Below are 17963 nucleotides of genomic sequence, written 5' to 3' on the forward strand. Positions count from 1 at the left end.
AAAAAAAAAACTGAGAACAAACTGAGGGTTGATGGGGGGTGGGAGGGAGGGGAGGGTAGGTGATGGGCATTGAAGAGGGCATCTTTTGGGATGAGCACTGGGTGTTGTATGGAAACTAATTTGACAATAAATTTCATATAATAAAAAAAAAAGAACTTTTATGTCATCTCAAAGGTTGTAACAACTTCTAATTATCTCATGTTTTCTTTCCCCAGTCATCTTCTATATACATCAAACACTTTGGTCATCTATTAAAGATGTGTAAGATGATCTCTCCTCACAAGAGGCAGATATGTATCAATAATGATAAACCAGCAGTCAGCACCTACTGTGTGACAGGTGCTGGTGATATTAAAGATTAATAAGATATGATTTCTGCACTCAAGAAATGCACAGTCCTGAGATATAGATAGGTGGATAAACACATAAAGATAGTAAAGTAACATTTAACGAGCACCTACAATGTGCCAGCCCTTACATGTATTCATGTATTACATATAATTCATCTATTACATGCATTACATTTAAGTTTATTCAAACCCTGTGAACTAGGTATTTACAACACAATATAATCCAGTCTATAACATTCTGAAGCAATTAAAAAGTGAGCCCAGGATGGTGCAGAGAAGGTCACTTTCAAGTTTGCACAGCTCAGTACAAACACCTGTGCCCCAACAAGTGACCTATAAAATGCCACCAAGTGAGGTTTGATTCTGAAAAGAGATGTCAATGGTTTGTAAAGGGAGCATGGACTTGCTTTACAAGGAGACCAACTGATGTGACCATAACTCTTGTTCATCCCCTCCTCACCTTTCTTCAAAGAAACATAAATGACGTTTGTTGAGCCAAGTCTCATGCAAAGTGCTTTGTATAGGTCATTTCATTTAAGACCAAAGAAGAATAAACTTGCACAGGTGGATGGAAGGGTTTTACAGGAAGCACGGAAAATTGCTGGCTAAAATTATATTGGGCCAGAAGTCTCCTATAAATTTCACTAGCATTCTTAGGTCTCTTGCAAAAGCCCAGAACTTCTACTTGGAACACAGCAAGAGAGACAATTAACCCCATAAAACAATGCATATGAAAATGCAAAGGGAAGGAAATGATTGAGGTTAAAATAAAAGAGAAGGAAACCAACTTAATAAGAGAAAGAATAAGATTTTAAATGAAATCATAATGTGAGCCACATCAGAAACCTAAATAGAAAAGGAAAGTGTCAAAGAAAACAAATCACAGAGACAGAGAGGAGCCGGGTAGGAAGAAATGACTAGAAATTATTTTGACTTTTCTACAGAACAGTAGGTACAATGGTTCTCATTTCTGAGGTCACATCCCTCCTGAGGCCTTAGGCAAGCTACTTAGCTTCCCTGATGAAGTAATGGGACAATGTTAGCACCTACACCTCACAGGGTTGCTCTGAGGAGTAACTGAGTACAGGACTGAGCTTCGTGCCTGCACCAGACAGCCTTCTATTTTTTACCAGTGGCAGCAACAACACTGATGATTTATGCTATTAGCAGCACCCTGCCAGGGCCTCCCAAGATGACACTCCATCAACCTTTCTCTCTGTGTGTCACAGCCCTCAGACAGACCGTGCCACACAGATTTCTCAAGAGGGTACTGTGATTTCAGGAAGTGTGGTCATTTTAGACCGTTCTCCTGAAGTCCCCTCACATTTGTGTCTGTGAGGCAACCAAGCAAGAAGCCAGCATGCAAAGATAACCACAGCCTACAAAGAGGGGAAAATATAATGAGTTCTTCCAAGAGATTTCAAGCCTTCTGGAGAATCATGTGTCATCACGTGTCAGAAGTCCCTGCTCAGCATAAGCATCCTCAAATCTCCACTAAACTCCGGTTATCCCTCTCCCTGTAACAATTGCTCAAGAGGCAGCCTAAGAATATCCATTGAGGTTAGCACCTGGCAGGTTTTTAAGGAGTCTCAAGCTTCCAGTGTGGAATTGGCAAAGATCCAGTCATGTGCAACATTTTGTCTTTTAAAGCAACTAAAGCTTGAGTCCTTAAAACCATCTAAATCTTGACATGCATCATAAAAGTACTGCAACAGAGACTCTTGGCAGGAACACCACTGGGTATCATGAAGCTATGGTGGAGTACCTACATTGTTATTTCTGCTGTCTAAGGCACAGTCAGGTTTTGCCTCTTCTTTGCTGTATGAACTCTGACAGAAGGACGAAGATCTCCATTGCCCTTTCAAAGAAAATCACCTTGCAATGCATTCCTATTTGGATGTGGATGGAAAAAAAACAATGCTTTAAAGATCATTTGTCTAAACCAGAATTAATTTCCAGCATGCTAAAAAGTGCTCACAGGTGGTGAGGGAGCTCTTCATTCCAGGTTCAAGTGATTAAATCTAAAGAGGTTTTCTTTTTAGCAACTATTTAGAAAAATATGTTTAAGTCTGGCCAAGAAATATAAAAAGAAAGTGGCACTAATAAACCCAAAAGAAGCTAAGGTTAGAGAAGCAGCTGATCTCCACAAATAGGTTTCTGAGTGGGGGAGATATTGAGTGTTGATAAAGCATTTTCTTTGTGTATGATCACTGGCCCCAATATGCAGCACTTGAAGAACAGAGAAACTCTGCCACTCATCCGTGGAATTCTCTGCAAGAAGAGACCTTTCCTCCATTAATAACTTTTAAAAACATGCACTAATTCATGCTGGCAGTCCAAATCCTCCCATGAAACCTCATTAAGTGAAGTTTAAACATATATGAGTTCAAACATATATGCAGGATATGTTGAGTTCAAACATACATGTGGGATAAAGAGAAAAAACTCAAGTCTAGAGAAAATTGGGGAAGGGAGAAGGAGAGCAAACAAAATCCTACAGTCTAGACTTAAAGTTTTAGAATCAGGAAAAAAGGGCTAAACTAGAGGACTTGGTCAAGTGGGTCAAAAAATAAAGGTTTCAACTGCATAAAAAGCTAAATATGAGTTCAGACTTTTTAGTGCAATATACATAAATACTTGCTGCTATTTTAATATTTGCCTTTACTTGAGGTTTAGTAGGACTCTGCCTGAGGCAAGATTTTTTTAATAGTAATAATAAAAATACTTAATAGTACTTAGAGCAAAGCATGTGTGGTCATGATGTTTTAAAGGGGAGAAAGAAAGGTAATTCTGAACATCTGTGCTACATTTCCACACGATAAAACTACCACACTCCAAAATTATTCTGAAGTTTGATGGAGCTGGGGAAGGGGTGGATAACAGCTCATGTAGAGAAATGTTTATTGAAAAAACAGAAAGGGAGACTCAGAGGCCATCTGGGGGAAAGCAGGGACAACAACCTTTACCGTAAACTAGAACTGCTGATTAACAGTGAGAGTCCAGTAGTCAAAAAGCGAAGTTATGTGTCTTCTCAGATCCATAATTATTACCTCCATAAATACTCCAGAGAATCAAACATCTTTTATTTTCTCAAAGTCCCAACCTTCCCACATGGTATCTTAGATCAAAACACCACCCCAAACCCTCCCTTAAATTTATTTTCTAGGACTTGCCTAATTCCCAACCCCACCTTTCCTGAGAGGGAAGGAGTAAGGGAGGGGGAGTCAGAAGTAGTTTCTTTCTCAATCTCTCTTCCTCTCTCTTTCTCTCTCTCTTCCTCTGTCTCGCGCGCGCGCGCGCGCACACACACACACACACACACACACACACACACACACTTCTGTTTCTTTTCAGACTCCAGCCCACGTCTCCCCTCAGCACATCTGTTTCCTAGTTCAATCCCCTGCAGGCAGTCTTTGGGTCAAGAATTATCATGACTGAGCTGCCCTTCCTCAGTAAAACAGAGTTTCAAGCAGGTGGGGCTGACAATTACTGTATTTGCCACAGCCACAGGCCAACCACCAGAAGGATGTGTCAATCATGCTACACCAACAGTTCACAGTCTGTGTGATTTTGCCCCCTGGGAGATATTTTTTCAATGTCTGGAGACATTTTTGGTTGTCACAACTGGGGAAAGGGGAAAGGTACTTTTTGCACCTAGTGAATAGAGGCCCAGGATACTGCTACTAAACATCCTACAATGCACAGGACAGCCCCACAACAAAGATTTATCCTGCCCCAAATGTCAATAGTGCTAAGATTGAGAAACCCTGGGCCACACCAAGGAAGCAAAATTTCAAAAATAGGTGGGGTCTTTTCCCAACATTAACTATGTTCATACAGCTGACAACTCAGCCCACACGTTACCAAAACAGATCTGACTGCCTTAGAGGCTGAAGGAAGGACAGGTGGTAAGGGGATTTCTTGGTTGTTATCCTGACCAGGCCCTGGCTTTACCTGATTAAGAATACTTTCCACAGGAAAACCTAGCAAATCTATGGCATACCAACAATTACTACATGTAAGTATCTTTTAACATGACTTATGTATACACAGTTTCTTTTTCAGGCCAGTTCCTTCAAAGAAGCCACAGATTTACTAAAGTATTGTGTAGGCCTAAAAACTGTCAGTAAGCACAGGCATGGCGGGGGGGAGAGGAGGAGTTGGAAGCTCTGTTTTAATTAGGTCAGGAATTCCTGGTTCTTTTGGAGTTTGAATGGAAATCTCCATTTCTCTGGCACTTTATAGGTTAGTGAATTCTTCCCACACAGTCCCTTTTTAACCCACAGGTTACCTCCCCAACACCCACTACTCCGGGAAGAGCTGCAGACTTTTGTGATAACTGGCAATACCCAAGGTGAGATGAAAAACACCAGCCTAATAATTGGAAAGGTATAAATACAGGCAGAACTGACAGGAAAAAATATGGTCTCTCATTAAAAAAAAAACTCAAAAGCTATACAAAAATAGTGAGATTTGATATTTGAAATATAACAAATTGTACATATGCTTTTTACCAAACACCTTGATTCAAAAACTATTTACTTATCATCTAATTCAGGAGGCACCACACTTTTCTTAAAAATTTTTTTAATGTTTATTTATTTTTGAGAGGGAGAGAGAGAGAGACAGCAGAGTGTGAGCAGGGGCAGGGGAGGGGCAGAGAGAGAGGGAGAAACACAGAACTCAAAGTGGGCTCAGGCTCCGTGCTGTCAGCATAGAGCCCAACATGGGGCTTGAACTCACGAATTGTGAGATCATGACCTAAGCTGAAGTAGGATGCTTAACTGACTGAGCCACCCAGGTGCCCCACGCACCACACTTTTTCTTAAAGGGACAAGTATTAAATATTTTAGGCTTTGAGGGCCAGGAGGTAAAATCAAAAGTTTTCTTTTTAGCAACTATTTAGATATTATACACACACACACACACACACACACACACACACACACGTATTTAGGATATTATATATTTATATAAATATTTGAAATATAACCATTTAAAAATGTAAAAACTATTCTTAGTTCCCAGACAATAAAAAAAGAGATGGTGAGCCATGTTTCCCCACAAGCTATAGTATGCCCACTCTTGATCTGATTGAGTAGTAAGTCTTTATATTTATTCTAAAGGCTCACTCATCTTTATTTCCTTTTTCTAAAAACCACTCTTATATTATTATATATTTCCTTTATTAAGGAGGATTTTATTCATTCTTTATATAAGTTACAATTGCTGTAACTATAAGCCAATCGTAGGGATTACCCAGCAAGTACTCACATTGCCTTATTTAACACTTTACCCAAAACATTTAAGACATTCTTCAACCTATGTGCCAAATTGGAAATACAAATAGTTTCCTCTTTCACATCTAAGCCAGAGTGGGTGGGAAAGTAGATTTTGCTCTATCAAATTTTAGCCACTTAGAAGAGCACTTATTAGGAAGTTATAAATACAGTTTTAATGTCTCACAACTCACATAGAGAGAAACCCAAAATACCCTACAAAAACTAGATATAAAGTAAGTCAATTTGGGGAGGCCAAGCATTTCTTTTAGGCAATGAAATAATGACAGAGTTAAAACACTGAAAAGGAAGGCTAACTTTGAACAGATAAAATGAAGAAGGACAGCTCTAAGCACCTACTGTTCTCCTTATTCTCTATTCACAAAAATTCATCTATTCCCTAGGAATTCATGGAGGGCCTAGATGTGCAGTACTGTTCTTCATATTTTAAGATAGTACTTTAACTTTTATGAGCCACAAGTGGACTAAGGAGATCCAGTTCGGACGCTGCACTCTGCATGGCACTATTTAACCTTTCCACTGCCCAGTGACCTCACAGATTTACAGTCCTGGATTCAACAAGTCCTGATAAGATGTAGCAGGAAAAAAAATCAGAGCCTTTTGCATTATTTTTCTCCTTTTTGGCATTTATGGAGAATATATCCCTGAGCAAGAAGTCAGAAGACTAGAATTCTAGTCTCTGGTCTACCCAGGAATTATCCCTGGCATCATCAAAGAGTGGGTAGGAACAGGTGCCTGGAAATAGCAGGCCTAAATTCGAATCCCAAATCCATCACTACTTGCTCTAAGAAGCTAAACCAGACACCACCCATTTGGGCCTCAGCCTCCTCATCTGAGAGGCAGGAAACCACTACCCACCCCAGAGTATTGCTGGGAGCATTAAGTGGCACTCCTTGGAAATTGATGAGCACAGGCTGATGCTCATGAGTGTCCAGAAAATATTACTTGTCATCACTTCTTAATTTCTCTGAGCCTCAGTTTCCTCACAGGATTACCAGGAGTTTCATAGGAAAGCATTAAAATGGAGTGTGTTCTTTGAGCCCTGATTGGGGTGAGCTCAAGCCCTGCTTCACATGAGCCCTGCTTCTCTCATTCTCTCTCTCTCTCTGCCCCTCGTGGTATTCTCTCTCTCTCCTGCTCTCTCTGCCCCTCACTCACTTGTGCCCCCTCTCTCTCAAAAAAATGAAATGAGATGAAATGAAATAAGACAAAACAAAACAAAACTAAACTAAAACAAAACAAAACAAAAAACAAAACAAAACAGGAGTGTGCTCTATAAACTACGAAGCCTCCTTCCTATGCAAGGTACTAGCTGATGTTCCATCCAAGACAGGTAGGACCTTGGTAGAGTTGAGTTGTCTCATTTTCCCATTGCCACAGCTTGTGACATACTGAAGTATGAGTACTTTCTCACCACTGAGTTTTCATTTGTGGTGCCTGGTTTCACCAAATGATGACAATAATAAATTAGGTCAGCTGCCAAAATAATATTTTTCAAAAAGCCATCACACCCAAGGTAGAGCAAGAGGACAAGGCAATGAGAACAGTAATGAGAGTCTCTCCTAGCATAACTACCTGACATTCTCCCCCATCCCTGTCACCTCCCCTCACCTCCCTCTACCCTACCACTTTCTTTTCTCAGCAGTTCCAAAATGCCTTGTGCCTAATGGCTCCCTAGGGCTCCACCAGTCTCTGTTACTGTAAAAAGCAATCAATGGTACTCATTAAAATCAATATGGGGTAAAATCTGAACCATTTCAAATTCGCATGCAGTGTTCAAACTAAAGGATGTATTAGAATTTAAAGATAAGACAAATGATGCTAAACAGAAACAGGAACAGGTACATTCTCTTTGTCATTAGAAATGTGTGGGTAAAAGTTATGAAATACTGCTTTTGGAAATGTTGTTAATAAGAGTCCAGACCGAGTGCTTTCCTGTAAACTTGTTTCATTGGCATTCATCATGTACAGAGAGCTTGGAGAAAATGAAATTCAGTGAGAACAAAGAGAATCTGTATCAAGTTGGTATCAATGAAATTTCCATGTAATCTCAAAAGATATATTCAAAATTAAATGCTTAGAAAAGAAGCATGAAAGAAAAGTATGCAGTTCCTAAGGTCACCTCTTAAACAACAGTAGGACTAAATGACATGGCAGGCTTTGAAACGATCACAGAGACTGGGGGCTTGGTAGCCACAAATGATCAAGTTTGTGTGAAAATAACAGCAACAACAAACATGTGACCAATAGTCAGAAATGCCTTGTGCACTTAGGCAGAACTTCACAATCATTTCCTCATTCTCAATGTTGGTTGGATAGCTCCAGCAGGATCTCATCAAACTCAACACATTCAAGTCTTTCTTCAACCCTAGTGCCTCTTGCTGACCACTCCCATTTACTCACTATCCCCCCATCTGCCTGCACCCAGGCCCACAGAGGCTGCCTGCTCCTCACAGCTCTCAGCACTGGGTTCCCAAGTTGTCAAGGTCCTGCCTGCAAGGAGAGATGACCTTTCCCTTCAACTTCTGGGGCTACCGCCCAGATTCAGACTCTTGGTGACCTGAACAACCATGGTATTCTTCTAACTAGTCTCCATGCCTCCTCCTCCCCAATCCAGTATCAATTAGCACTAACAATCTTTTCTGATCATGCCATTCTCCTGGAAAAACTCCTTCAAAGGCTGCCCAGAGCCTACCGAGTAAAAGCCAATCCCCTGTGTCACACATTCAAGGCCCTCAGCAACCTGACCTCAAACCACCTATTCAGCCTTATTTCTTTTCCTTCCTGATAGGTGGAGTTTCAACTGCTCCAGACTCATGGCACCCCCAAACCCACCACAGTTCCTGCCTCTGAGGCCTGGCTCAGCCATCTCTTTTCCAATCATATTTCTCCACCACCCCTGTGTGTTGAAATTCTTCCTGCCTTTGAAGACCAGCTCTGTATTGGATGAAGCCAGTCGTCAGCCTCCTGCTTCTAAGCTGCACTGCGTGTAAGTGCCATCCAATGTCCTCTTAGTACACCACCCTGAGAAATAGTAGCATGTGATGGTGACAGGTATAGACTCTGGAGCCAGACATCCAAGGTTCTGATCTTGGCTCTAGCATTTGCTTTGTGTGACTGGAAATAATTACTTACTTCTTTGTGCCCAGTCTCTTTATCTGTGTGATGGGAATGATGAAAACAGTATTTATGTAGTACAGAACCTATCAGTAAGTGTGAGCTGGTTCTCTTACTGCCCACCTGAATCCTTGAACAAGACCACAAACTTGGCTAAGGTGCTCCCACAGCATATGGATGCTCGGCATGCATTCTATGACATCCAACACAGTTTCAAAAAAAACTAAAAGAAAACTTCCAGTTAGGGTTACACTCAAGTTCCTGCTCCATGCTAAACACAGAGCAATGATAGAGAAAACATAAAAGAGCATGGCACTACAATCATTATGAACCACCCCTCCAATGCTGGCAAAATAAATCACAGAGAAATCCTCTAGTTGTTTTTTAATTATTTTTTCATTCTTTCAAACATTTACTGAGCACCTGCAGGCAATATTTGAGGCCTGGGAATATGGATGAGATGTAGTAATCAGGTAAGAAATTCACTTTATTAAAAAAGAGAGCAATCGTTAGATTCTATTACATATATATATATATATATATATATATATATATATGAAATAACTCTTGCAAGAGAAAGTATGTAAAATGTTTACATGGCCAATGGTGTTTAGGAATATTTTCTGTGATAAGCTTTGTTGGTAGAAATAGAAAATGTTAAATCTGTAGAATCAGAATTAGAAATGCCTGCATCGGCAAAATCATGGTTCAGCCAGCAGAACTGGAGACAAGTTTATGTTACAAAAAGACCATGTGGTTTTTAGATAAGGGTGACTACGATGGAGTTTAAGTTTGAGCAAAGATCATATAGTGGAGGTTTGAGCCATCAGTAAAAGGACTTCTTAGGTCCTGAGCTCAAGAACCTCTAGGTCACAGACTTTGCCTTGGTGGATCTCCCACTGGCTCGGAGACAACCTGGATAAATAAATGAGGAAAGCAAGAATTCATGTTGCCCTGCCCTCCTCCTCCCTGCCCCAATGACAGCATGGTGGGAAGCCCAGGCCCAGTCTCCTGAGGGCTTTATTGGTCCTGGGTTGGTAGTAATTGTGGCACCCGATGACTTGAGTGCTCTTCAGCTCTTGCTACCAAAGATGGGCAAGTAGCCCAAAGTGATTAAGCATAGGAAATCAACAGACATGTCAGCACAACATATGTCCTTTCCCTTCAAAAACCTACAGTGCAATGAATGCAGAAACTCCTGACCCTTTGAAGGACCAATGAGAAAATATTAAGGGGAGTGAATATAGGGGGATTTGGTATATAAAACCACTTTTTCTTTAAATCAATAGGATTTTGGGTACTTGATTACCAAAATCTTTACAAGGAACAATATGGTCTCTGCAGAAAAAGCTAAAGAACAAGGTAAACTATTACCACATCAAATAATGTCTTATCAAATCAACCTGTATCCAAAGTATCACACGACACTAGTGAGTAATGCTGTGTTTCAGCCAACACTTCAGCTCACATTAGCACATCAATTGTAGTTCTTGGGCAATAGTTTTGGTATTCCAAATAAGTTGAGATCATAATCTTTTTGTTGTTGTTTCCTGCCAGGCAAAGAAGTGGTTTCGCCCTCAGCCTTTTCCAGACCACCGAAAGATAACAAGACACTAAAGCAACCTGACCCTCCCCATGTGCAACTCCTGCCAACTCAAAATCTCCTCAAACAATAGCCTAAACAAAACCAATATTCCAGGAGATGAGGTTTATATGAGATCCAACACCTCTGCCTGAGAATGAGTCATAAAACCACTAGCACTCTATTCCCCAGCATTACGCCATGTAGCCCCAACTGGGTTAAACCACGCAAAATGAAAAAGAAATCAGGAACACACTGAACTTAAAACCTCAAGTACACTTTAAATCCTGTTTTAAATTCATTTAAATTAACAGAGATCAGGCTACTTCTTTATTCAAGCTGGGCTATTCTCACCGCTTTAATTCCAAAAGTAGTCAGCCACATTTTTCCACTAAAAAGTAAAAAAATACCCTGACAGAAGAACATTCTAAAACTCAGTAGAGAATATGGAAACAGCTTACAATAAACTTTGCCTTCTAGAATAACTAATGGAGGAAATTACCCAGTTATTTGGCCATGGGAAACAACTAATTGTATATTTTTACGTATTTTGCAGGTCACAAATTAAAAGCACACTTTTTATTTTCTAGCATAGCATTTTTCCAAAGTGTTTAAAAAGAACACCAGTGCAGCAAGACAAAAGCAAATTAAATGGGCTTGAGGAACTTCCCCTTCCTGGGAATGACTGACACACACTTGCATATTAAGGAGTCAGAGGAGTCCTACAGTAAACTCTGTGGAATCCAGCATTTTCCCAAATTCATTTGGCCCTGCAGCCCTTTTTCTCTCATAGGACTTTATCAACATCCTACAAAATGGCTGTTCTGCAGAGCACATTTTGGGAAAGATTCCTCTAGAGAAGGGACCAATGAAATGGTTTTAGAGCTGAAAGTCTGGAGTCGGCCAGGTTCAAATAACAGCTTCACCACTTATCAGCTGTGGAACACTGGGCAAGCTTCTAAGTGCCACCCGTCCCTCAGCTCCTCCAGGTAAAATGGGCAAAATAATAGAACCTACCTCCCAGGCATGGGTCTTTTCACATGACTGGAAGAATCTTCTGAGAGTTTCACATGGCCTGTTCCTTTTTGTCATGCAAGTCTCAGTTCACAACATCACCCCCTGAAAGAGGCCTTCCCTGATCACCCAATAATCAAGTTGGCCCCACCCAGGTCACTAGTTCTTCATCCTCTTGTTTTCTTCATGATGCTTCTCTGTTTAACTGTTAAATTACATTTCACCCCGACAGAATACAAGCACAATGAAGTCAAACTTTATTAGTTACTACTGCTTTATCCCCAAACAGATCCTCATTAAATGCTCATTGAATGGATGGATGGATAAATGAATGAATGAGGTGGTTGTGAGAGTTAAATAGGAATCAATGTAAAGCATTCTTCAAAGCGACTGACACATAAGCATCTATCTATATGCTGATATGAAAGCTTTCAACGTATGATGACTGGTTGAGGAACTCATAATTCTTGCACTATTTAACTTGCCTCTTCATGATGTATTGTGGGAAAACATTTCCTGGCATTTATTCAGAGGTGTGGTGAATGGGCTTTACAGATGGGGTGACCGAGGTGTAGGCCCTGGGGGTAGTAGCATTTGCTGATTTCTGTGGTGTAAATACTCCCACCAAGACTAATTTCAAGTTATCAATGGTTTAAAAGCAGGCTCACAAAATTCCTGAAAATGTAGCAAATGGCTTTCAGAAGCCAGAATAATCCTTCTCTTGGGGAAGGTCCTTTCAGAGCTCCAAGTCTTGTTTGTTAAGTTTAAAATGAGATTTTTTTTTATATAGAGACACCTTTTCTACATGCTCCCTTCTTGGTAAGCAAAGAAAAAGGCAATCCACTGACTTTCATCTGATACTCAAGGAAACTAGCTGGATGTGTTGGGCTACATTTTCTGTACCACTCTCTGTGGGCTCTTTGACTGTTTAAGACTTTGAACATGACCTATTTCCATGCCAGACCACTGGGAGGACAAGCTAATCTCATAAAACACAAATTGAACTGTGTTTAGATTCATTTAAATGGAGGCATCCACACAGTAGCAAGGCACCATCTACTTAGTGCTACCAATGAGCAGAATTCAATAACACAAAGGGAATGACTCTACCCTGACCACAAGACCCCAACATGGAGTCAAGGTCAATGCTGCAGATAGAGGTTTCTCTGGCAGCACTGCCCTGCTGTACATGCAACATGACCCCTTGGTACCCAAAATAAAGCAGCAGCTTTTTTTTTCAACTATGGTGATCTCCTAGCTATAGTTCTAAGATAACAAAACCAAAATTTCAAAATCCAGTCATTCTATGTGCAAGGGATTACATGCCAGCAGCTATTGCTCCTCTTCTGTGGAGTAAGGCAGGAAGAGATTAGTTTCTGCTCCACTGTATTAGCTATTTATTGCTGTGTAACAAATTATCCCCAAATTCAGCAGCTTAAAACAACACACATTTATTATATCACAGTTTCTGGGGATCAGGGATCCAGGCATAGCTTAGCTGGGTCCTTTGCTTCATAGTCTTTCACAAAGCTGCAGTCAAGGTGTCAGCCCAGGGCCTGTCATCTTATCTGAAAGTTGCACTGGGAAAAGATCCACTTCCAACCTCACAAAATAGTTGTTGTCAATTTTCAGTTCTTTGTGGCTGTTTGAGTGAGGGTCTCAGTTCCTCACTGCATGTTGACTAGAGGCTACTCTCAGTCCCTCACCAGATGGGCGTCTCTCCATAGCAGCTTGCTTCATCAAAGCAGCAAGGTGAGAGCACAAAAAAGTTGGCTAACAAGATGGAAATAAGTCTTATGTAATCTAATCATAGAAGTCACACTGGCATCCTATTTCTTTCACCATATTCTATTGTTTAGTCACTAGGTTCAGCCTATACTCAAGGATGTGGATTTACACAAATGCATGAATTCCAAGAGGTACAAATCATTGGGGCCATCTTAGAAGCCTGCCCATGACATTCATTCTTCCCATTCCATTATGGATGGGAAGACCCAGGCCCAACAAAACATCTCTTTAAGCATCTCAATACAAAACCAAGTCATGTGGTTTCCCAAGCATGTTGCTAATGTCTCATGAAAATAAAACAAGGGAGAATAGGTAAGGGGGACATTAAGTCTGAAGACACAAAAGTCTGCTCAAATGTTTTAAACAAATATACTCTACATCAGAGAAAACTCCCAGGAGTATCTGCATTAGCAAGCCCCATCATGGATGCCATGTATTCTGAACAACCAAACAAGTAACTCACAAAAACTGCCCATCCAGGGTGCCTGGGTGGCTCAGTTGGTTGAGCATCCAACTTCAGCTCAGGTCATGATTTCACAGCTCATGAGCTCAAGCCCTGCATTGGGCTCTGTGCTAACAGCTCAGAGCCTGGAGCCTGCTTCAGATTCTCTCTCTCTCTCTCTCTCTCTCTCTCTCTCTCTGCCCCTTCCCTGCTCACTTGCATGCATGCACTCTCTCTCTCTCTCTCTCTCTCTCTCTCTCTCCCAAAAATAAACATTAAAAAATAAAATAAAATAAAATAAAATAAAATAAAATAAAATAAAATAAAATAAAAAACAAGAACTGCCCATCCAAAAAGGTATATGACGCCAAAAATCTAGTTTGGCCTGAATGTAAATATCTTTTGGAATTTTTATTTATTGTTATAGCATATTTTTAAATATACTTAATGCCATGTTATTGCTTCCTATTTTCTGTAAGATCTGTGTCTCCCATAGCATTTTGCCTACACGGTACTTTTGAGATCCATATCCACCATAGTGGCAAGAAACCGTTATAAAAATTTCAAGCCTTGGCTATCACCCACATTTTGTATAAGCTCTATCCAACTACATATCCTCAGGTATCTGTGCATCCCAACATTCAAGAGTGGTGGCAGGCCAGAGAGGCTGCCTCTGAAGGACTTCAAATGATTTTAATCCACTAAGTATAAAATGCATACTCAGAAAACCTGGAACAGTTTGTCTTAGACAAAAGAAAATGCAGAAAAAGATGGTCTTAAACTAAATGTTCAAAACTGGTCTGCACATTTTACCATTCTTCCCGGAAAGATCCATATGCTTTACTTTCTACAAATGTTACCCCAATTCAGCTATGAAAATATGTAAGTTCATTGTTTTGCTAATCACCTATTTCTTTTCCTCCTTTAGAGAGATGATATTTGATAACCATCTAAACCCTGAAACTATGGCCATCTGTGGGAAAGTAGTTGTAAGCCACCTTAGAATTGGCATGTGCTGCACATAGTTGGATCCCGAATACGTGTCGAGTAACAATGGAACATATGTATGGTGAGCAGAGAGAAGAACTAATGCAAAATTCTAGTTTAAAGGTGATAAGCAGATAGGAAGACTATAAAACAGATGCCAGGAAATTTTCTTAAGGCTGCAGATATCTTCCAACCTGTGAAAATAACTTGGTAACATGTTTTCACTTGTAAAATATGGCTTTGAGGAAATAGAGTGAATATCCTTACCTCTCTAAGATGTATGTTTTCCTTTTCTTTCTGATCTAAAATCACTTCCAAGTGGCTGACTTGAGACTCAGCCTCTGCCATCCGCCGTGTCCGCTCATTGTCATCCTCAAGACTTTTAGAAGGCAAACCTTTACTTTGCAACATCTCGAGAAGCTTTTTAATAGACTCGTCTCGGGCGTTGAGGGTCTGTTTCTGTGTTTCAATTCTCAACTCCATTTCCTCCAAGGTCTTCCTTAAAAGGAACAGCTCCTTAGCTTGTCTGTCATGCTCAGCTTGGAGCCGCCGGAAGTTCTCTTCAGTCAGCTCAATGGTGAAGTGCTCGGCTCCACGGTTGCCACTCTCTTGCTGCAGGAGGTGATTGAGGTCTCTCTGGGTTCGAAGCTCATCCTGAAGGGCTTGGATTGTCAACTGCAGGTGCTGTGATAGAAAGATGGAGCAGGAGAGGAGAAAGAAGGGGACAAAGTCAATGGAAATGCCAAGTGCTTTTTGCTGCTACCACACTATGAAGATGGAATGTTAATCACGAGGTCCAAAGGGCCAGCCGTGAAGTCCTCCAGGGTGACTTCAGAAGCATGGGACAGCACATGGAGAGGGGAGAAATTAATTCAATGATGCTTTCTGAATGTCTTAGGAGAAGAGAAATGTACACATACACAGAAACAGTATATTAGTGTCAGTCACAGGGAAATTATACATCTAAAGAGATTGAACTGAGTAAGTGGAAAAGGTTAGAAGGGAAAGTCTCACAAACACACCTTGTTTATGCCCGCAATGCTCCAGACTCAGTATTCCCTGTTTCCTAAGGTGTTCTTTATTCTACTATCCATTATTTTCCATCAGAAATGCATTTCCATTTAAAAAATGAAAATAATAGCATCCACTACAAGTAGACACAAACGAGGACTTTATTTTTTACAAATAAAGCTGTGAACAGGTTTAGTAAACAGGATTACTGCATCTGCAAGCAAAAGGGAACAAATGCAGACAGGGACAGACACAAACACACAAGGAGGTGAGGCTGTGCAGAGCAAAACAAACAAGCTGCAAACAGTGGACCAACCTTGGTTCTTCGGGCATCCAGTAACTGAACAGCATGGGAAATGGAAAACAAAAATGAAGCAAAAAATCAACACAAAGAAAAGTTCAGTGCAAGCAAAGGATATTTAACAGAAAGAATCAACATAAAGTACCTTCACGGAGAAAAAAAAAGAAAAAAAGAAAAACAACTGCTAATCACAGCAAAGACCCATAATCTACACAAAATCTATAGCACTGTTGTTTGATAAATGTGATCAATAGAAACAAAAAAAAGAAGAAAAAGTTAGGTCAATTCCACCTTTTGTTTTCCTAAGTCTCTCTGACCTAGGAACCCAAAGTCTTTGGTATATTACCAGGGAAGAAAGCAAAACATTCCACAAGTACCCACATATTATTCCAGGTCACTATTTTAACCAAAATCAGAGTGAAAACACCAGACAGAGAAACAAAATAGTTACTGGTTATGAGAAAATAAACAGTTGCTTGACAACAGTTGGTAAATTCTGCAACACCTTCCCAATAGAGCCAACCCCCAGGCTGGTCAGAATAGGCAGCCATAAGCCTGAAGGCATTTTCATCCTAGGAACAAACCAGGATGCTTCCAAAACAGCAGTTCCTCATTCAATCACCAAATACACACTCCTACCTGTAGACCAGATACAAAGTTAGGGGAGGAAAACAAAATGAGCACAAAATGAAAAAGTGGGCAGAGGACCTGAATAAACATTTTTCTAAAGAAGACATACAGATGGTCAACAGGCACATGAAAAGATGCTCAACATCACTAATCATCAGGAAAATGCAAATTAAGACCACAATGAGATACCACTTCACATCAGTCAGAGTGGTTATTATCAAAAAGTAAAGAAATAACAAGTGTTGGCAAGGTCGTGAAAAAAAAGGGAACCCTAAGCCTATTGGTGGGAATGTAAATTGGTGCAACCACTGTGGAAAACAGTACGGAGATTTATCAAAAAGTTAAAAACAAAAATAGAACTGCCATCTGATCCAGTGATTCCACTACTGAATATTTACCCAAAGAAAACGAAAATACTAATTCAAAAGATATATGCAACCTTATGTTTACTGCAGCATTACTTATAATAGCCAAATATTGAAGTAACCTAAGTGTCCATCGATAGATAAACAGATAAAGAAAATATGTGTGTGTGTATACATACACACTCAACCATACAGAAGAATGAGACCTTGTCATTTGTGACAACATGGATGGACATAAAGGGTATTATGCTAAGTAAAATGAGTCAGAGAAAAACAAAACCATATGATTTCACTTATACACGGAATCTAAAAAATAAAACAATGAACAAACAGAAACAGTCTCATAAATACAAAGAACAAACTGGTGGTTGACAAGGGAAGGAGTATAGGGGTGATAGGTGAAATAGGTGAGGGCAGTAAGAAGTACAAACTTCTAATTATAAAATAAGTCACACAGATGAAAGTACAGCGCAGAGAAAATAGTCAGTATTGTAATAACATTGCATGGTGACAGATGAGAAAATAAAAAAAAAAAGAAACCCTATACTTTTAAGCCAGTCATTTCCCTTCCTCCTTCCTATCCCCAGGCCCTGGAAACCTCTAGTTTACTTTCTGTCTCTATGTATTTACCTAGTCTGGATATTCATATCCATGGAAGTATGCAATATGTCGCTTTTTCACATAGCATGCTTTCAAGGCTCATCCATGTTGTAGCACGTATCAATACTTAATTCATTTTACAGGTGAATATTATTCCATTATAGAACCATACCACATTGCATTATCCATTCATCAGTTGATTCATATACAAATATCCATAGTAGCCAAAAAGTAGAAACAATTTATATGTCAATCACCTGATGAATGAATAAATAAAATGCAGTATATCCACACAATGTTATTTAGCCATACAAATCAATGAAGTACTGATACACATTGTATCACTATAGCATAGATAAACCTTAAAAACATTATGCCATGTGAAAGAAGCCAGTCACAAGAAACCACATGTAGTAGGATTCCATTGATATGAAATATCCAGAATAAGCAAATCTGCAGACAGAAAATAAATT

General features: G+C 39.9%; 1 protein-coding gene across 1 annotated transcript in view; it reads right to left on the minus strand.

Annotated features, from left to right (window-relative positions):
• Positions 1-17963, minus strand: part of ERC2 (ELKS/RAB6-interacting/CAST family member 2) — a 728571-nt gene that overhangs the window by 578828 nt on the left and 131780 nt on the right. Inside the window, exon 2 of the mRNA XM_049640744.1 lies at positions 14851-15267. Coding sequence (XP_049496701.1) covers positions 14851-15267 — 417 coding nt within the window. The remainder of the gene's footprint in view (positions 1-14850; positions 15268-17963) is intronic.

Source organism: Panthera uncia, chromosome A2 (genome assembly GCF_023721935.1).
Source record: "Panthera uncia isolate 11264 chromosome A2, Puncia_PCG_1.0, whole genome shotgun sequence".
Taxonomy (NCBI): Eukaryota; Metazoa; Chordata; class Mammalia; order Carnivora; family Felidae; genus Panthera; species Panthera uncia.